Genomic DNA, 22434 nt, shown 5'->3' with positions numbered 1-22434 from the left:
TTTTTTTTTTTTTAGTAGAAATTAGTAAATTAGATAGTGAGAAATAAAAGGAAAGAAATTAGTGTGTGCAATTATTGTATATATGTTCTCTCTTCGAATAAATCATTTGAAGTTTGTGGTTTTCATATTTGGTTTGGTTGTTACAAAGATAGAGAAAGATATAATTTTAAAGGAATATATTGGATCGTTAAAAAAATAAATAAATAAAGGTATTAAATTACTCTTAAATTACTTGTTTTTGCTTACAGATGTGCTTTTTATTTAATAGAAAGTAAAAGTTTTCTATAAATCGAGGAAATGATTAAAAAATTGGCAGTCTTCAATTCTGTCTTAAAACGATATTTCCTCTTCAACTTTAATTATTAATCGAGAAGAAGGCAATGAACAAAATCGATATCATTTCGGCGAAGAAGTGAAAATGAAAAATTGTATATTTTATAAAACGAATTTTATTTCTGAATCGTAGAGACGATCTTCGAATCTGACGTTTATTATTAATTATGATCCCCCTGAATGAAAATCATCCGCCAGAAAATTTCTCATTCGCATGAGGAACGAGTTAACGAAACAACCAACACACACGGTGATGTGTCGCTAATTGGATAAGCAAATTTCTCTTGAAATTTTATTCGAAGGAATTAAATTTATCCATTCATATACGATATAATGTATAAACACAAATTTTTAAATACCCCGAATTAAAATTAAAAAATACGCGGATATATAATGGCGGAATAAAATAAATAAATCCGCGTTTCTCGGATTGAAAAAGATTTAGATGAGGCTAGAGATGCGAGATAGATGAGGAGGACCGTTTTTAATTAAAAGAAAATTACTTCAAACGTTTGTTGGAACCTTGTTAATGTATCTAAAGGATATTTTCATAAATATATATATATATAGCTCATACACAGTCCATCATAACGACGACAATCTTTCTATTATCATATCGTTATTATTCTCATCATCATTATTTTTATCGAGTATAATGCTCGTGGAATTAGCATTAAGCAAGCTGGAGCACGCGTAACGAGTTCAAGGAGCCGTAATCTGATCCCTGAAATGGATATAATGTTGAGGGTATATATATATATGTATGTATAAGGGTGAATAAGGAACGCAGATGCGGGAAGAAAGAATAAGATATAAATCGCGTAACTTCTTAATAAATCAGGCACGATGTGTCGGTGGGGGGAGGGGGAGGGGGCATGATGGTGTTGGTTCGTGCGAGGCGGCGTAAGTAGAGGCGAGTAAAACGAAGCCTCGGGGGAAGATAGGCTCGTGTTGGCCGCTTAGAAAGTAGAAATCTCGCGTCGCGTGACAATGCGCAATCAAATCGTTAGTTGTAGTTCTCCTAGGGAGAGGAGAGACATATTGCAATATCTCGCGTGGTTTTTCTCCTCGACTTCCAACGACTTCCTGTTCTTCACGGTTCTTAAGGCCTATACGTCCAAATAATATAATTTTACCAGGGAGTAGCGTAAACTCTCTTTCGAATTATTGTATTTGAATTTCCTGATCCGAGGTTAATTACAAATTCGAGAGATATTATTTACAAGCAATTCCTTCAGAATTGTACTCCTCCTTTCGAATATTTCGTTGTGCGACTAACTTAATTTGATTTTCTCCGAGACAATCTCGAGCAGAGTTCTTATTTTTTTTATTTTATTAAAATTAAAGTAGATTGAACTAACGTTACATTTTCTCGAATTCTAAAAATGTATCGTATCTCGTTCATCAAGTTTTATTTTAAATTGATTTGCTCGCAGTTATTATTATCAACATAAATGATAATAAGTCGAATCGAATAGTGATAAATCGCCTTTCGATCGTCATTGTTGAAAGAAACACGAATAAATAGGTTTAAATAATTACAATATTATGTAGAGAATATAATTCTACATTGTATGGATATTAATACCAACAGTATATCTAATCATCTTTTTTATCGTTCATCTAAATTACCCTATGCGCTAATTATTTCCTAATTTCCTAATTAATTTCGCAATTTACTTTATCACGTTACACATATTAATCATAATCCTAATTTCCTCAGATACCAATAGATATTACACAATCTTCCTTCTCGCAACATCGTAAAACAAATACAAACGAGTCGAAATATTCTTTCATTTTCTACGTTCCAACCTGTAACCTAAAATAATCAAATTTCCCTCCACGTTGGATAGAACCTCTGATCCTGTGGAAATGGCGAAACCGATGAATATCCCATCGATCCACCGAACCGTCTCGAAAATAATTTCCACGAACGGCGCTATTGCATTCTAACCGCGTGAATATCGCAACCCAAATCGCGAACATACCTCTTCGTCGCTGGGTGAATAATGAGAGGAGTGCGGCGCCGAGGAGGAGGAGCAGGAGAGGGTGGCGAGGAGGGGAGAGGGTGGTCTGTTTCGGAAGGACGAAAGGGGTGGACAGGGGAGGGGAGGGACGGTGCGATCGTAGCTTATCTAAGCAAATGAACGGAACGAGAGAGAGAGAGAGAGAGAGAGGATTCATTTCGTCTGATGCATTGTAATGAATACGCAAAGTGTATTCGAGCACGCTACCCGGTTCGAACCTCGATAATAGCCTCGTCGCGGTCGTCTCTTTGCCCCCTCCCCTCCTGCGCCACGACACATGTTCCCCCGTCGAGCAAACGTCCAACGTTAGGCATTAACGCCTAACGTTGGTTAATTTTTATCGCCGTTTAAAATGTCTCCGTTCCAAGGATTTTTCCACCCTCGACACTTCTCACGATACGAATCGACGTACGCTCGATTCGGAAGTCGATTCGAGCCTATAACGATTTACTATTTACTCCTCCTTCTGACAAATTTCGTTTCGTTCAATAAATACATAACAGAGAGATTATATATGTGTATATATACGCGAGCAGGTTTAATTAATTTTCACTTCGTGTAACGCCGTTAAGTTATTATCGGTGAAGGAAACAGTTCGGTTGTGTTTGGTTTGGTACGAATTAGAAGTAGAAACAGAATGTCGAGGTCGGGCAACTGGCAATCGCGGCTGATATATTGATAAAACTTTTCAATGTTTCGATAATTATTTTCAGATAATAATAAGTGAATAATAAGTGAATTATAAATACATGTGTGAATGTGTTTATTATGCAAATTTGGAATTTTAAATATATAATGTTGGTAGATTATATTTATTTTCTTAATTTCGATATTTTAAGTCTTATCTCGGGTATCTTGTGCGTGTTCTATGGATTTTTTTTTTTTTTGTGTGTTTAAATAAATGTGCGCGTAATTTTAATTACGAATTTAATCATTGATCATTTTTACACACGCTTTTTATGAATTTGTGAATTCGATTATATAGAGGCGCGTTTATATTGGGGAAAATTTGAAGTAAGATTTTTATAAATAAATATTATTATTAAATGATGTGTAATTACAAGCAAATATTACGTACAATTTATTTTTGAATTTGGGATAGATAAAATATTTATTTTATGCTTAAAATTGAAAATTGCAATTAACCATGTTCTGTTTTTTATTTTTTATTCTTTAAATATTGAAAATAGAGTTTTTTGTTATTTAAAATACTAATCTTATATTTTAATGAAATTTCAAAATATCTGTGAGATATTAAAATACATTACTTCTTTCCATTATTGTATAAAAACATAATATATACTTTGCATTCATTAAAAGGAAATTTGAAATTTTTTGACTTGTGTCAATATCATCAAGAAATCAACCATTTCTGTAACTACTATTTCAGAGAGAGAGAGAAAGAGAAAGAGAAAACTAAAAAGACAAATTTTATCGATAAAATTTTTCCAATAAAAATTTACCGAAAATATTTATTTCCCTGATGTAATTCTGAGCAAGATGAATGTCAAAATTACGAATCTTTCGTAAGTCTGCCTGTAAATATCTCAATTATCTACAATTAATATCAGTTAAACAGCCATTCAACAACGTTATCAAAATATTATTCAAATATATCATCGTCTTTCTCTCCGATTTCGAATTCACACGTTAACGTCTCAATCGAAATTTGCTTGATGATAAACTTCGACTATCGATGAATTGATTGATCATTCAGAGACAATTCGTAAATCGAATCAAATTTTCATTCGTATACTCACACGCACAGCACACACTTGTAAAAACAGTTTCAGCCACGATTCGATCGTTGAACACGTTGGTCTTCTTCTTCTTTAGCGTGCCAAATAAGAGTGCCGATTATTTTCACCGATATACGTAAAAATTACGTATATAATATCATTTCATTAACGTTCAATTTAATTAACGTCAATCATGTTAATTGCCGACCAAAAAAAAAAAAAAAAAAAAAATTGCCTGCCTCCATAAAAGAGTATGCAATTACGCCTCGATGTGATGTATCTGATGCGAAGAGAGAGAGAGAGAGAGAGAGAGAGAATTTGCTCGTTTTGATCGGCCGAGCAATTACGAAAACAAAGATGAGAGCGAAGCGCGGAAGAAAGAGGGAGAAATAAATTGCAGGGGAATACAAGGGGAGGAACAAATGTACGTAAAGGAGGAGAGCGAGTTCACTCAGGGGCTTTCAAATGATCCTCTTGTTGCGTGCGAGCCACCCTTTTTTGCCACTTTCTCTATTTACGCGTTTTCCGAGAATAGTTTCCATTCTTTTGTATCGTTACAAGCTTCGGTTTTTTTTAAGGGTATTTTAAACTACGACGAATCCCGAGAAAAAGCGATATTTTAAATTCCTAACGATGATTTATTTTGAAATATATCGGAATGATAGAGGAATATATATTATATTTGAATTTTATTATTATTTTGATGATATATTGGAGAAAGAATTTCGAAGCTCGGAATTCTATTCAGTTTTGTATATTAAAAGATCCAATTTGAATATAGAACAATTTAAGGAAAAATCTAAGTTTTATTATTCGTTAATGTTAAAGTTGTGTCTGAATTGTCTCTTTCGTTAATTCTGTTGTAAGTGAATCATCGGAATATTGTGACGATTATTCAATAACTAATGAAAGTATTCGAATATCACAACATTTAATCAATTCAAAATTCTGATTTCAATGAAAGCTTGTGTGTGTATGTATATAATAAAATGTAGAACAATTTTCTTTTCGACGAAAAATTCTTAAAGGGATGTAATCCACCTTTCAATCCTCCATATTTTTTAATGTAATTTCGTCTAGGAATAGATTTTTTTTTTTTACGAAAGATATTAAAACCTGGACAATTTATATATTTAAAGAAATGAAAAAAAAAAAAAAAATTAAAACATTGATTTCAACTTCCGTAAAAATAAAATTCATATAATAAATAATTTTTCTTAAATGATTCTTATTTTATAAATCACCAGATATCGATACTATATATCAAATACTTTACAAACAGAGTCAAACTCAACAAACAAAATATAGATAGCTTTTACAAGTACTTTGGAAAACGAAAACAAATATAGACTCGAAATTTTCATGAATATTTTGCTAGTAATTCTTTGATCTTCTCTCACTCGCAATATTTTTAAATTCAATTATATCGCACTTTACGCGTATTAAAATTTAAATTAATTACTTTTAAAGGCATTACAAATATTAAATAAAATCCAAATATAAGAACAACATCGAATATATTATTATTTAAAATCTATTATACCATGATATAACTTGGATTTTCATTATTCCAATATTATAAAGAATACATTTCAGCTTTAACAATCGTTAAAATTAAAATACTGCGAAACTGTTGAATATTAATATTTCCGAACGAGTATTCTCGCCAAGGTATGAATATTCGCATCGAATTAATTCGATGACATCACGCGTGATCTCGTTCGACTCGTTTCGCATTAACACACTTATCCAATTTCTTTAAAAACCATTTTCATTTAACGATCAAAAAAGAAAAGTGTATTCCCGAAGCCGCCAAGTTTACAAAATGTTTCCCCCGGATTAATTGTTCTTGATTGGAAGCTTAACGGGTAATTTTGATGGCGTCTCACCTGCGTTTCCGTAAGGTGAAGGGACGACGAGAATTCCGCTCGTTCGGCGATGGTTAGGTACTGCTTTTCGCGAAACTTTTTCTCCAGGGAGAGCAGCTGCTGCGTGGTGAACGGTGTCCTCGGCTTGCGATTCGGCTTGTGCTTCCTCAGGGTGCACCTGACCGGGCCTGGCCCCGGCCCCGGCAGCCTCAGATCGCCTGGAACCGATCCGAAAAACCGCCGATCAGTGACAAAACACGAGTGGAGGGAGACTGGGCATGTGTCGAATTAGAAATTTTATTCCAAGTAAATCGAGGGTTGTGGGATGAGGCGTCGTTGAAGAGAGTTGTGTCTTTTGAGAGGTGTGGAACATTGGATAGAGGGAATATTGGTAATTTAAGGAAAACATAAGGGTAATCACTTTTTTCTACACTTTTTACTAGAGTTTTATCATAAGTGAGTTGATATTTCAGTTATTGATAATGAATATCTAAATCTTGGAGTTGGAAACATACAGAATCGTTTTACTTTAAAATTAGATAAAGAAATAATAATTGTACAAATAACATTGAAAAAAGAAAATATTTCAAATGAGTAATACTTTAAACATATTTTGCCTTCGATTAAACTAAGAATACTTTATTTAAATCTGTGAATACAAATAGTACTTAATAGTAATATTATAATTTCAATTTTCCAATACTCGTTTCAACTTATTTCTAATTTACTACCAACTCTTGAGAGAACTCTTAACTCTTCATTAAATTGCAACAATTTAGCTATTGTTCCCGAGAGATTGTGTTTATTATCCAAAAACGCGATTAAACAATATATATATATATATATATATATATATATGCATTCAATAATTAACAGAGTATAATTACGTTATAGAAAGGTGAATTAAGATATCTATAGAGGAAACGTATAATATTTTCTTGTGATACGATAGCTCGTATAATTATTGTCCAATTATCGTGCCTGATAAATCGTTTAACGTGGTTGCAGTGGAGCAAGACGATAATTAAGAGCGAGACGAAAGAAGAAGGAGCGGAGAGAAATTGTAATTACATACAAGATCAAACATTTATAAGACTGTGAAATAAGATTACAATTTCACTCGTTTCCTCTCGTATTCCCTATAAAAACCTCTGTAAATCGAAACTTATAAACTTGTTATATTATTTCAACGGAATAAGAAATACATTTTAATTATAAATCCAAAGAAATTCAAGCTATCGTCGGTGTCTCTACAACTCAAACTGGGTTATTTATTACGTCTTACGAATTCTCTTTTCTTTCCACCTTTCCTTTATTTATTCTTTTAATTTGCACAATTCGAAAATCCTTGCGATTCGAGTTATCGAATTTCGATAATATTATTTATTTATTTATTTTTTTTTTTGTGGTTCTATATCGTAAAACGATACGTATATATACGTTTGTTTACATAATCGCACCAACCTCTTACTTAACCACGCACGATTAAAAATATATTACCCGGCGAAAGGAAGATCGTCGAAGGTGTATATATATATATATATATATATATACACACGCTTATCATTAATTATGTCATCGAACGCGATAGAAACGAGCGGGATCCTTGAATATCCGATATCATTACAAAGTTCGTAATATTAATCATGTTTGCGCAGATTTGTTCGAATGGTGCGAAATTATCGGCACGTTATTCCCGTGTATGCGTTGCATAATAATTATCTGGGAGCCAGCGATAACGTTACCCGCCGGCCGTTAATTAATGCTCGCTCGACGCTCCCAATGAAAACCATTGTCCCTTTCCAACTTTTTATCCAGTGTTGAACACTTTTCGTCGATTTCAATTCCGATTTTATCCATTTCACGAGGGGAATATAAAATACAGAGCGTGCGAGGGTGTAAACAATGACGGGACATTTGTCGTCAACTCGTCGATGATCCGAGCATATTAATAATATCTTTCATTGGTAATTTTGCGAAATGGAAAAAAAAATATTTATTGTCTTAGATTAGGTTTTTTTAATGTGGCTTTGATGTTGGATTTGGGATTCATTTTTTTTTTTTGTTCTAATTAGGCGAATATAAGTTATTGAAAAAATTGTAAACAAGTATGTTAATACTTGTTTAATACTGAAAAATTCTCTGATTATGATATTAAATTAGATAATTTTCGTTTATTTTTTGTATTTAAAATTCCGATATTAAAATGAAAGATATAGTTTCCAAAAGCTGATTTATATTTAAAATGATAGAAAATGGAAATATATATTTTTTGAAAGATTTTAAAGATTGAATTTAAATATTAAATATTAATATATAAAAATATTTAATATAAAAAATTCTAAAAAAAATCTTATTTGTATAAACACACGAATCATATATAATTCTAATTATTGAAATAAAAGCTTTCTTTGTCAATGATTAATTAAATGAATTTTAAATGTGAAATTCTTATTTGAAATGTCACTTTAATAAATATTACCTATTAAAAAAATGAATTAGTTGTAATAAAAATCACAAATAACAGAGAAAAATTCCGTTTATGTTTAATTTATCTAAAAAGTAGATTCATATAATTATAATGTTCATAAAACGATTCGCATAATGATTTTTCGTTTAATCAGTAAGAGTTATATATATATATACATTTTTTTTCTAAATTGCATAACATTAAATATCTATTTTTAAATTTGAAAATAATCTTGCAAACTCGATCTAGCACTTAATACTTAATCCGACGGGGGACAGTTCACATAATCGGATAGATTAATATAACAAATGGAGTTCAAGTTCAAACAAGCGGATTCAATCTCTAATCTAGCTTATTTTTTAATTGCGTTAACTTTAACCTTTTCCTCTCCTATATAATTGGAGAACGAGCGGCATTAATTTAGATAAGCTCGGTTAGACAATTATCAAGCGTCGTTTAATCGAATGTTGATAAAAAAATTTCTCCCCGATAATTTTAATGAATTAATTACACCTAAATGAAACAGTTACTACTTAATGAAACAGTTCCTCTCCTCCCTCAATCAAAGATTACATTATTATATACATATCACGTGATTCACACAAGAAACGATTTTGAATAATTCGTATGCAACAAATATTACCATTACCCAAATTTTAAAAAGTTGAGGAAAACTCGTCTGGATAGAATTCTATATAACAATAACATCCTCTCAATGAAAATAAATTTCGAATTACGTCCCTGTTCCAACGACGATATTACAAAGATATATGCATGAGCAAATGAATTAGCGGTTAAAAAATAAAGCCGCTTAAAATTTCTTTCACGCGCATAAACTTCGTATAAACACCGTACGCGAACAACCTGTTTACACGCTTCCCTCCCTCCGACAAGCGACTCGTGTATATATATATATATATATATATACCTCCATATTTTCTTTCCATGGAAAGCTGTGCGGATACAAGACAGTTCTCGACGACAAATTCAGCTTCGACTTTCGTCGGATAAACAGCAAGAAAAGCTCGACTCGCGGAAAATAATGGGGGGGGGGAGAGGAAGAGGAGGAAAAGGATCGTGATGGGAGCGCGAAAATCCTTGCTCGTTTCGCGTTAACGGCCGCGCTCCCCGTGCTCACATAAATTAGACGGTCGTCGATCGTGCGTGAGCACACGCGTTTCTCCGCAATCAGCGTCGGCCGTTCGCCGTTAATCCCCAATTTATAGAAGCGAACACGGGGCACGTTCGACCGCGAAGGGAACGGTCTTACCTATCGGTTGCCAACGACCGGTGAAATTGAATCGTAAAAAATAAATTGTTTTCGCGTTACGCTCCCGTTTCGTTGCCAATCCAACGTGATTATACACCCGTGCTATCCCCGTGCTCGATGATTAACTCGTACGCGTGTCATTAGCCGATTCTAGGATCGGTTTCGCCATTCTTACTGCCGCTATCGTGGAATTTTAAAAAAACGAACCGAGCTTATATATATATATATATATATGTATTTCGATGCCTTTTCTTGCGTTCGACAGTATTATTGTTGTTATAAAGAAAGTATGGATATGATATAATTGTACATAATTTTGAATTTTGACAATGATTAATACTTCGAATATTATGACAGCTAAAACAGTAGCGTAGCAATCGTTGTTGGTAATTATTAAAGTTAAAGAAATTTGTTTTAGTTTATTTTCGAAGAAACAGGAAATCGTATATAATAATCGTAAATTTGATATATTAATGAAGGTTTAAAATATTCTTGTGAAACGAAATGGCAAATTGAATTAGAAATTATAATTAAAATTTTCCAAAGATTTATTCTCATGCAGCGTATGCTAAGTGAAATTCCTTCAAATTTTTCACTTGTTACTATTCCGAAAAATTAAAATACGATATCTGCCAGATTCCTCTCCTTTAAAATTTCCATTATTCATAATAATTTTTACCAAATTTCAATCTCTCAATCTCAGTCAATTATCCCATCGACTAATCTTTACAATTTCCCGGCATTTAACGTGTCATGATCGTGCAGAAGGAAGAAACCATCGTCTCGTCGAGAGGGGAATCGGTAGGGCACCCGCGTGTGGACGATTTCACCGAGTTCGGGGCGAGTGGCAAAAAATGGGTGTTCGGTGGAGGCAAGCAGGTCGAAAGGATGACGATTTCGCGGCAACCGGTGGGGCAACAGCGAATTCCACGCGCTAATTAACGATCGGCCAAACGACAAAAAGCTGGAACGGCGGGCATTGTCCACGGCTGATCTGTCGCGACATCGGTATCACGTCTTCGGTATTCCCTGGGCCGGTTCGCCAGTCCGCTCACATAACTGATCAATATGTTCCTCCCGGAGGCTAATTAATTTCTGTTAATTAAACGCTCGCTAGGATCTTTAAGGGAATATATCTCGACTTTCCGGCGGGGCGCGTGGACAAACCACCTGTCGGATATTTTTCGAGTTCGATTTGATTTGCATTGTCTGTGTCGGACAAGTTTTAGAATTTTGGAATTGCGTTACTCGGGGAGAAATGGTTTGGGGGTATTTGGAAGGAGTATCGATTCAACTGAATCAGATGAGAACGTAAGTTAGTAGAATTTTGAATTTGAATATTCGAATAATTTTAGAAAATTTAAATATTCAAACATCCGAATTTGAGTGCTCGAATCTGAGTTTAATTTAAATATACGAATATCCAAATTTTTATGTGTAAAGTTCTTTTTTATTGAATTTGAATTTGAATATTCGAATAATTTAAGAAAATTTAAATATTCAAACATCTGAATTGAGTGCTCGAATCTGAGTTATCCAAATTTTTACGTATAAAGTTCTTTTTTATTGAATTTGAATTTGAATATTTGAATAATTTAAGAAAATTTAAATATTCGAATATTTAATTTAACTATTCAAACATCCGAATTTGAGTGCTCGAATCTGAGTTATCCAAATTTTTATGTGTAAAGTTCTTTTTTATTGAATTTGAATTTGAGTATTCGAATAATTTAAGAAAATTTAAATATTCAAACATCCGAATTGAGTTATCCAAATTTTTATGTATAAAGTTCTTTTTTATTGAATTTGAATTTGAGTATTCGAATAATTTAAGAAAATTTAAATATTCAAACATCCGAATTGAGTGCTCGAATCTGAGTTATCCAAATTTTTACGTGTAAAGTTCTTTTTTATTGAATTTGAATTTGAGTATTCGAATAATTTAAGAAAATTTAAATATTCAAACATCCGAATTTGAGATATTAATTTAAATATACGAATATCCAAATTCTTATATAAAGTAAAATTCTTTTTTATTGAATTCGGATGGAAGAAAGCAAATTTTAAGAAAATATATTTTATATTATATTTTAAATCGAGATATCTATTTAAATTGTAACATATCCAATTACATTTGAACAACAACATTTAATAATCCTACCTTCGATAATTTATCGTCACTTATTTTCGAAGAAAGCCCGTATCTATGGAATAAGTTCCAACGTGCAAACGACATTAATCGCGATAGAAGGCACGCTAATTAATTTAAACTCGAAAGAAAATCTCGAATACAAACGTCGATACGATTTCTCTTAATCCATGAGTTTGTATTATTCTACGTTCATGTTTGCATTCGAATTTTCAATCGTTATCGCGATAATGGGAAAAATATCGCGACGAAAGATATGGTCGTTATTAATTATTGATCTGTAACGAGTGATCCGAGTGATGTGAACCTTCACGAATGATGTATCTCGTATTATCTGGAGGAGGAGTAATGAAGGAAGGGGCAATGAATTCTCTGATGAAGTTGCTCCATCGAGGCGGCAATAAATTCTTTGCCGAGAATAAAATAGTCGCTGATGAAACGTAGAGCGAAACGGGTTTCATCTTTTGCTCTTTCTCTCTCTCTCTCTCTCTCTCTCTTTCTCTCTCTCTCTCTCGCCGATATCGCGCTGACAATTCGCGTATCGCGGCCAGTTGCGTATCTTACTAATGACCAAGCCTTTGCCTCAATATGTTTCTTATGAACGCCAATTAATTTCTACTAATTAAATGTTCGTATGATTTATGATCGATACGTGTACGCGTGTATGTACATTTTACGCGGAGATCACTTACGTTCCGTCGATCCTTCTTTCTTTTCTTTTCTTTTTTTTTTTTTTTTNTTTTTTTTTTTTTTTTTTTTTTAAGACGAGGCAAACTTTATTGTTAGAAATAAGGCAATTATTAGACAACGAATGAATTTAATTCGAAAATTAAGGGGAGGGGGGCGTGGAAATGATTGAATTAGCGCGTATCGATAAGATAAAATTTGAGTGTTTGTTTATCCATTAATAAAGGGATTGAAATCGTATGACAGATATGGAAAATGGAGTTGAATATAAAACGGAATATTTTTCTTTCGTTATGGGAAATTAGGACATAGTGAATGAGTAGTAAAAATTTATTATAAGTGTTGATAACGTTTCTTTAAATTTTTTAATAATTCGTCCAAAAAGAAAAAAGAAAAAGAAAAGGAATAATGGACGTTGGGGAATAATTAATTATTCAAGATTTTATAAACGAGGAAAGAAATTGAAAGAATAATTTCAAAGTATTCTAAAATGTCGTTATTAAATCAAATTAGTTTTGCAAATTGAATTTTTAACATATTTTGCGTGTCATTTCCACGTAATAAGTTGTATTTAATTTTTAATTTCCGTGTTTTTTATATGAATAATTTGCGAATTTTTAAAGAGAGACTGATAGAATTAAAAAAAACGTGTTCTTTTTTTTTTTTTTTTTTTTTATAATTTTATCGTTCGATCTTATACGAATTTCCATAAGTATATCATAATAATAATAAAACTTTTTACTTTTATCTCTCTGTTTAAGAGCAAATTCTAATTTAAATATCATTAACGTTAATTTCTTTTTCTAATATATTCTCGAGCGAATTAACTCGAAATCCGGTATCCCGTTACTTATTTGCAAAAAATGGAGTAAGAAGGAATGATTTCCTCGAATTTCTTGTCATCATATCACGCATCAAGACCGATTCAAATTATGTAGATTATCTCAAATGATTCTTTTCCTTATTTATAATTAAAATTAAAATTTGAGAAACGCATCCTCCGGTTAATTTCTCGCTAATTAAATTAGAATATTTAACCTCCCTTTATTCTTTATTCATATTTCTCTGGATTTCTTTGTCGCATAATTTATTCCCCGCGAAAAAACAAATTCTTAATAAAATAATCACGAATTATTCTTCACACTTTTACGATTACAAAACCCTCTTTTACCTTAAATCGAAGAAGAATAAATTCAAATTAAAAATCATCGCGTCGATCATTTCGATCGAATCAAAGTTCCATTTCCATTTTACTGATCTTTCCATAGAAAGAAATTTCTATGGAATCTGAAACTCGAAATCGTTAATTTGAAAAAATGAAAATCGCGAGAGAAAATACGACGAGTTTTTCCTCTTATTTACGAAAACACAAAGAATAAAATAATCTTTCGAGACAATTATTAATCCTCTCTCAAGGAAAACGGGCGATAAAAATCCCGATCCCGGGATGAGAAATCCTCGTCACTGCGATTTCACTCCCAGATCAATATATTCTTCTTGCCCTGGCTAATTAATTTCCGTTAATTACCATAAGCGAGAGACGTTAACGAGTAAGATCGCATTGTTCCTCTCCTTCGTTGTCGAAATATTCGCGTTGCCTATTCCCGGCATTATATGCGCCAATTAACGCGTTAATAACGATCGATGCTCGTTCGATAATCGGCGATAAAAATCGGTATGAATGGGGTACCGACTCGAGGGATAAAGATAAACGATACTTCCGCCTGTTGTATGCGTGTTGTCCGATTATCGAAACACGATTTGCACAATTTCGGTTGGAATTTCAACGACGGTCGTGTTAATAAAGGGGGGGGGGGCAAGTTGTTTCATTATCAGAACGAGAATTCGATCGAAAATTGGAGGGGACAGATGTCTCGATGCGGTTTATTTAGTTTAACCGAATAATAATCCCATGGGAGGCTGAAATGCTAAATGCTAATTCATTGCCGCATTGAATAGCGTTTCCCTCAAATTCTCCATGAATCTGAAAGTGGCCTGAAATGGGGGAAAAAATCCTTTGGAACAGGTGTGCGCCATTTATCTAACCTCGTCCGCCCGAGTTTACTTTATCTACCATCGGTATATCTAACTCAACGCGTTGTCCGCCATTGGCCGCCGAATTGTACAAAAACGAAGGTGATTCATTACGCTTCCAATTCTGCGCTTTTCTGCAGTTTTCTTGCAGAATTTTAACGTGAACGTGAATTCCTTGCGAATAATCTTGAAAATAATATTTTTCTTTCTTCTTTTCTTTCTTTTTAAGTTTCGAACAATCGTACTCGATGCCTTATTCGAGGTACTTTATCGAAAGTTACGATTGAATTAGGGTTTTATATTCAAGCAATATTCCAGCTTTACAAATTCTTGCATTTTTTATGCAATTATATCTTTCGTTCGAATATAATGTCTCAAGTATTGGAACAATTCATGGGCAAGTACAAGCGACAAATTGAAAGATATTAACGTAAACTTGCATCAACACGCGTTTAATTTATAAGGTTCGAGTAAATAAAAATTCTTCTATTCTTCTTTCCATCCGATATTTAATTGATTCCACGATGAAAAGAATTACTTTTTATTTAAGCTATAATTAACCCTTTATTGATTAAATAATGCGTCTAATTGTAACTAAAAATTAAAAATATTTTTACAATGTTCCATTAAATGCAAAAAAAAAAAAAAAGAACCTTACATTCTTACAGATAATATAATTTAACCAAAATTTTTTCTATTATATCTCGATTTTACCTCGACCAAAACGACCATGCGAAAACTGGATCAAGTATCCCTTGTTAATCGTCGAATAAACGGCCTCGTTTCACGGCAATTAACATTTCAAACAGGATTTTCTCGGCTTCCGGAAAAACCGCGGCATCTCTCCCCTTCTCCCCCTCCTCCCCAAACGAAACGCCGCCCCGTTGGACGATAATTACCCTCGGCGTGGATGATGAATCGTTCGAAATATTTTGTGGAACATCATCGGGGACGGGCGTCGTTAATTCATTCCTGGACACGGAGGCCAGCAGCAGATAAATGCGTGGCGGGCCGACGGTGGCGTTCGAGCGTTATAAATGACGTCCGTATTCATAATTTTCGAAACGCCACCGCCCAGTGACAGGCCTACAGGGATTATCTATCGGTTGGACGAGGCCGGTATCAAGGTCCCCGCCCATTTCTGATAACCACCCTATCCCCCGCCCCCCTATGACGAGCTTTTCCATCGAATCCACTAATTTTTCTCGCGAAAGTGATTCGATCATTCGATGGATAATCTTATTCGAAGGAATACGAATCTTCTTTATCGGGGAAAGGAGAAGGAAGGAACGTGAAATAATTCTAATGAAAGCCGGCGATTAGAATCGAAGCGAAAGACTCTAAAACCTGAGTTCAAAAGCATTCCGCTTTTGGATTTTTCCACGCCATTCGTTCGTTTCCATTGTTCGACGACGAATTTAGTCGAGAAATTTGCTCGTGCGAGAAACATCGGGAGGGAGGAGCGAATGCTCGATGCCCGCCGCTCTCGAAAGTTCACGTTGCGATGACGCAATACCGCAGGATGGGAAAGTTGAACGAACGGTCGATAATATTCAAGCCTTTTACTTCATCATCATCATCATCATCATCATCATCATCCGACTATCTATCTATCTATCAAGTTTCGAGTTTTATTTAATCTCTCTCTCGAGAGAGAAGCGTGATTCTCCAGTAACGTTTACGTCGTCACCCACGTCGAGCTCGATCGATAAAAAAGGAACACTCTCGAGGAAGGTTGTCTTCTAATCAACTACAGAGAGACCGGTGGAAAGAAACTGGGCGATCGATGAAATTCTGAATCTGAGCTGCCACCGGCTCGAGAGATCTTGGGAGGACGCGCGGGTAATTGGTCTCGCGCTGCAGGGACGGCAAAAAGAAGGATGGCGGGGAGGAGAAACGGAAGGGCGAAATAGTCGTGCCGATAAAGAAGGGAGAGATCTAGCGTGGTTTGTCGTTATCATCCGCAAAAACGGACGGTTGAGGTTGGATGAGAGAGGTCGGCCAGGAAGCCGGGCCCGGCCTAACAAGGGCAGTTTTTAGACCGAGTTGAATGCATTATGGATGGCCGGAGTTATGTATGACTCTATCATGGTTGGAGCCTTCGAGTGCCATCGAGTGCGCCTCCACCCCCTTGGCTCCCCCAGCGTCGGGATACACGTTGGTAACGACACCACGGAGGGGAACTTCTGTTCCGTGTCTTCTCTTCCTCCAGACTTTTTTTTTTCTTTTTTTTTTACGAGCCTTTAATGGAGATTTCTCTCTTTCTCTCTCGGAAACGGCGCTAGTTGGCTCATTAGCCAATAGTAATTTCTGGAAACTCCCCTTTGATTGGAACCTTCTTTCGTTGAACTTTCAGCGTTTGGATTAACAACAATGAGGAATGTAACTTGAAAAAAATTTTTCTTATTATGATCTACGTATTCATAATTCGTTTCATACAAAATGGAATTGTTATTTCGATGAAAATTGTCAGTAAAATATGTAAAGACTTTTGTAACTATAGTTCAATCAATAATTCCTCGCTATAGAATATTCAATAAATTTTTAATTGGCAGCAAATAGTATAAAAAGAGGAAGACATGACTAATAATCTTTTGCGAATCAAAATTAGATGCAAATTAAATTAAGTTAAATTGAGTTCTTGATAGCCAGCAATCAGAAGAAAGATTAAGTCACGAGGTCGAAGAGTAAAAATTTTTCAATCGGGTTTAGCAAGCGTGGAAATCTTGCTCGATGTCTTTTTCCGTTGACTCAGGAGAGGGTAAGGCAGTTAATTGGATGTGGAGGAGCGCGTGTCTTTCAAAGAGTTGACGCGAGGCTGTCATCGTCAAGGAAAAATCGTCAATTAAGAGAGGCAAGGGGGGCGAAGGGAGGTGGGGTTGCACCGCGACAATGCCTTTCCTCGAGTGGTGGAACGATTGGACTCGAAACGGGTTCGTTTAATTGATCGATTATTTCGCGCCGATTATTGACGTGCCCCCGCCGCGACAGGAAGCGAAAATAATTCCCGACAAACCGTGATTTACTCCGATAAAATCCGATCCAAAATTTTTTCCTCGAGCGAATCGATTTCGTGAAAATCGTTGCTATACTTTCCAATGTTCGTCTAGCTTTCGTGAAATTTCGATTTTTCGATCCTCGACGAGGAGGATTGAAAGCGATCGCTTCGCCAGGAAACGAAGGATCGCGCGCGTCCTAATGGCCTAGATACTCGAACGAACGTCTGATCGATTTCTTTGCGACATCGCAGAAGTCGAGAAACAAAAGAAACTGACGTGACACTATTCCACGAGATTCTTATGGCGCAGAAAGCAGCTTCCGATCTTCGACTCAGGAACGAATTTTTTCAATTATGTAGGAGAATCGTGGTCTCCTCGTAAGATTGTTCCTCCTGTTATTTATTTCCAGTTTCTTCTGTCATCCCCTTAATTCCTTTACTTTCTTTTATCCTCCATTACTTTCGTACTATCACGATATGCAGATATTCTTTCCCCTTCTCGAGAGAAAGTTCGTTATCTATATCTTCATCGTCTCTCTCCTCTTATCGCCACCTTTTTTTTTCGTCATTTCGTTGTCGAACATTGCCTCGGACAATTCTCATAAAGAGAGAATGGAGACGAGGTTAGAATTCGATCTACTCTAGAAACTCTAGAAGCTCTCCCTTCATTTCGTCGACGTTGCTCTATCCACATTTAAACTCGTTAAAAACCAATAGCTCAACTCCTATCGCAACAAACAACTCGAGGGAAAACGTGTGCCGCAGCTCTTCCCTGGAAAAGGATGGAGAAACGTTTCCAGGAGCGGCAAACGTTCCCAGAGAGTTCAATTACGTGGCCAACGGCGAACGCTTTAGCACGTAATTCCGATAATAACCGGGTACTCGCGTGACCGGCGACACTAATATCGAGCGTTATGGGGCTGCGTGCCACGAGTGTCGTGGCCTGCGCCACCCGCCTCCCACACCCTCCTCCTAATCATCAACATTGTGAGCAAACCGCTTCGAAATCCGCGGCTCGAAAAAGAAGCTAGAATAACGATTCGTAGGCGAGTTAGCCGAGCAAATCGAGTTGATAAGTAAGCGTATTGCATTACCCTACGGCTAATATTCCGATCTCGCTTTGATTGCCCGAGAATAATAATGGGTTGCGCGCGCCACCCATCGCGAATCGATTCCACGGTTTTGGCCGAATCTCAACCAAACCGTTTCACGCGAATCCCTCATTTCCTTTTCCTCTCTCTCTCTCTCTCTCTCTCTCTCTCTTTGGAGGAAAGGAAGGTTCGAGAGAAAGAGAGAGATTCTCGTCTCGGTTTTGCTCTCCCTCTCCCTCTTTCTCTCTACGCGAGAAAGAAAGGGATATACAGAGGACTTACCGTTCGGACTAGTGGGCCCCCCGTGAGGCGTGTACAGATGTCCATGCGGATTGTGCGGGTGCGGGGGTGGGGGTAGCCACGCGAATCCCGCGAGGGAATGCGGGAATCCCGCGGGATTCCATCCGGGGGCGCCCGGGGCACCGGGGAGGTAAGGGGGCCCCTGAGACGGCCTCTGAACCCCTGGATGAATCGGTTGAGGCACTACGGGGCTCGACTTCTCCTCCTTCTCCTGGCTGTTGTCCACCTCCCTCTCCAGCTCGCAGTCCGAGTCCATCACGTTCAAATCCTCCGAGTGGGCCACGCTCCTTATCTCGCTTTGATCCTCGAGATCCAGGTGATCGGCCCTGTCCCCTTCCAACGAACGATTCGCCTCCGAGTCGCTCCTGTCGTCTCCCATCATCTCCCGTCTACTCGCGGGGGAGACGGAACGGGGGTCGCCGATCCTCTCCATCCTCTCGTCCTCCTCCTGGCCGCGCTCCCTCTGGATCATCGACGACTCGACGACGATCCTGCTCCCGGCCGGGCTCGAGGACGATCGCCGATGATCGTCCCGTTCCCTCTGGGCCTCCTGATCTATTCTAATAGGGGACGAGGACTTGTCGTGGCTGCCCGTAGTCCTCGAGAAATCCTTCACGGTGAGGATCTCTTGGCGGCCTGCCGACGGATGCTGATCCTGATCCGGCCTGCTCGACGGTTGATGATGATGGTGGTGGTGGTGGTGGTGGTGGTGATGGTGGTTCGCGAACGCGAGCCCGTGCGGGCTCAGCCTCGCCAACAGCTCTCTGCTCTGGAGCCTCTGCTGCTCCAACAGCAACTCGCGATACCTCGCCTCCACGTCGAGGCCCTTCTCGGCCTCCATCCGATCCTCGTTCTCTCGCCTCGCGAAAGCGCCGCCCGTCTTCTTCATGTCGCTCAGAAGGGAGTCGACGCTGAAACTGATCTTGCCGCTACGCGGCTTCAAATTGGAGGAAGCGGACGTCGAAGTTGCCATATCGACGTCCTCGCAGAGACGATCGTTACCGGTCCCCTGACCCGTCACCACGCCCTCGCTGCCGCTCATTCCGACGATTATATTCCACTTTTCCCCTTCCCCTCTCTTTTCCTCTTTTTTCTTCACTCTCCCCCTCGATTCACGACGAGTGTACGTCTCAGGAGAATTGGAGAATATATATATATATATATATATAGGTGTTCTCACTCGATCGGCTCACTCAATCGCGATTCTCACTGTCACTGCGCGCCAACCAGCACCTCGTCCGTCGACAAGTACTACGAAACTACAACGTCGTCGTCGTCTCTTATCCCTCCACATCGATGCGAAACTCGGAGCCAACGGGTAACCGCGTCATCGCAACAGCGTCGTCGTCCCGACTCGGTGATCAGCGGTCCCTCGCCACTATGGTATCATCGCTGGTTCACGGGTTGGCATTCCGAACGACTACTCCCGGGCCCGTTATTCCCGGAATCCGCCGCATCGCCGTGGACCGACCGAGCCGGCACGAGCGGATCCCCCCATTTAAGTCGGGAACAGTTTCTCTACGAGATCGGCATGACGATTCGACTTCGACTCCTGTTAAGCATTATTACATCCACGCCTTTTCCTCCACGTTATATATATATATGTGTTCGATCGCCGTTTTATATGTATATATATATGCCGATCAAAGTCGTCGTCCCTTCTTCTTCTTTCCTGTCAAGTCTGTCGAAGCACCAAGTATCCGAACGTTAAGTTGAAAATTGGTGGGCACGAATATGGTGATCGAATAACAACGGCTCGGGGTACGCAGGGCCTTCGCCGTCGCACTGTCACGGGGTACGCGCGGGGGGTGCGCAGAGCGTACGTAATCTGCGTAATCTGCCGCGTGGTGGCCGGTGCTGGCGCGGAAACGACACTGATTACCAGCTCGGCTTCGGCCAGGCCTGCCGAGGCGTTCTCTCTCTTCTTTCTCGGTGGCGGCCGGCGTCGCGGTGCTTGCCGCCGTGGCGCGCCGCCCCCGCGAGACCCGTGGAACCGGTACCGTGTCCTGTCCTCGGCCAATGCGGGCCACCCGAGTCACACCACGTCCCTAACCCGGACCCCTGCCCGGTGGGCGTGGCCCGGCCGCCCGTCTCGGCCAATCGCCGCTCGCCTCCGTTCCCTCGCCTCGGGAAACCGGGCCTCGCCTCGTCCCGCCGCGTTCCCCGTCCACCGCCAGATGGCGCTGGCTGGATCTGGAGCGCCTGGTGGTGACTCGTTAACGAGCGCGTAGCGGGGATGAAAATGGGGGTGGGGCGCCGCGTGGGGGAAGCGGAGGGGCTGGAGCGGAACGACGCGGGGTCTGGGATGATGAGGCGACTGCTCGGGGAACGTGACGACTCCTAATTGTCTAATTCCCGGGCGCGATGCGCGAATTGATTGGCAATCCTCTGTGCCGCGTCCGCCGCCGGTTCCTGTGTGCGTGAGCGCGCGAGCGTGTACGTTTCATCGTCCACCCTCCTACGTCCCTCCTCCTCGTTCTCGTCGTCGTCGACGAGATAATGACGAGTTGCGGGTATACCTCGGATCGGATTGTTGCAACGAGTTTTTCTTCTTTTCTCTCATTGGAAAAAAATTTTTCGCGAAAAATCCCTCGAAAGTATCGCGTGCACTGAGAGAGAAAGGGGTGGGGTGCGCGTTGTGATAGGTGGTGGTGGTGGTGGTATCGGGCGGCCGGTGATTGATGGAAATTGGAAGTTTGATTGGCAGGTTTTTGACGTGGTTGTTGTGGATTTGAAACCCGGCGGAGACAGGAAATGACGGGCCGAGTGTAGCAGCGGGTCCGTTAGAGGGTACCGTTAAATGTATCGCAGGGTGGGAGATAAGGTACTCCCTTTTTTCCCCTTGTTTTATTCCCTTTGGATTGAAGTTTCGGTGTTCGGTATCGGCGCAAAAACCGACTTCATTACTTCGTTATCAAAGGATTGAAAATCCGTGGCCGAGGCTTACATCAAAAGGCCACCCTAATGATGGCACGGAATGCAAAAATTAATTGCAAATTCCTTCTCCCCCGGGTGAATCTTCTCATCAAAGGAGGCATTAGAGGAAATTCTGTAGAGAAATTCTCTGTACGTACGTAGCTGACCGTGCTTTTCCCCAAGTTGCTGGAAATTTTCGCGATCTTGTTATGTACCCAGCGGACAATATTTTAGGATTAAACTAATCCTATCGGCAGGTTGATGGTGATAGTCCAGAGTGACAGCCGAAAGCCGGCCGAAATGTCCCGTGGGAACACCGTTTCCGTGGAAGCAGGAGGAGGAAAGCGGAATCTTCCCGTCACCGAGTCAAGCCGATTAACCGAAATCTTGTTACAACCGCGCGACAGCAAGTCTGCGGGGTGCCGTTTCGTGGCCACCACAAATGGAGGAAGAACAAAATCTTCCCTCGGAAGAATCTTCCTTCCTCCATTCCTTCCTCCGATTTTTTCCTCTCGACGCCTCTCAACTTTTAGACATTTGGGCCGCGAA

The 22434-nt window shown here is 38.7% G+C and overlaps 1 protein-coding gene across 1 annotated transcript in view; it reads right to left on the bottom strand.

Annotated features, from left to right (window-relative positions):
* LOC122720709 overlaps positions 1-20722 on the bottom strand; it is a 23208-nt gene extending 2486 nt beyond the window's left edge. The window contains exons 1-2 of the mRNA XM_043947592.1: positions 18952-20722; positions 5992-6188 (exon numbers count right to left, since the gene is read on the bottom strand). Of these exons, the coding sequence (XP_043803527.1) occupies positions 5992-6188; positions 18952-20011 (1257 nt within the window). The 5' untranslated portion in view covers positions 20012-20722. The remainder of the gene's footprint in view (positions 1-5991; positions 6189-18951) is intronic.
* Between the last annotated feature and the right edge of the window lie 1712 nt (positions 20723-22434).

Source organism: Apis laboriosa, unplaced genomic scaffold, assembly GCF_014066325.1.
Source record: "Apis laboriosa isolate Shangri-la unplaced genomic scaffold, ASM1406632v1 scaffold1321_cov151, whole genome shotgun sequence".
NCBI classification, from domain to species: domain Eukaryota; kingdom Metazoa; phylum Arthropoda; class Insecta; order Hymenoptera; family Apidae; genus Apis; species Apis laboriosa.
Note: the sequence above shows the minus strand (reverse complement) of the source record. Positions and strands in the feature narration are given on the sequence as shown.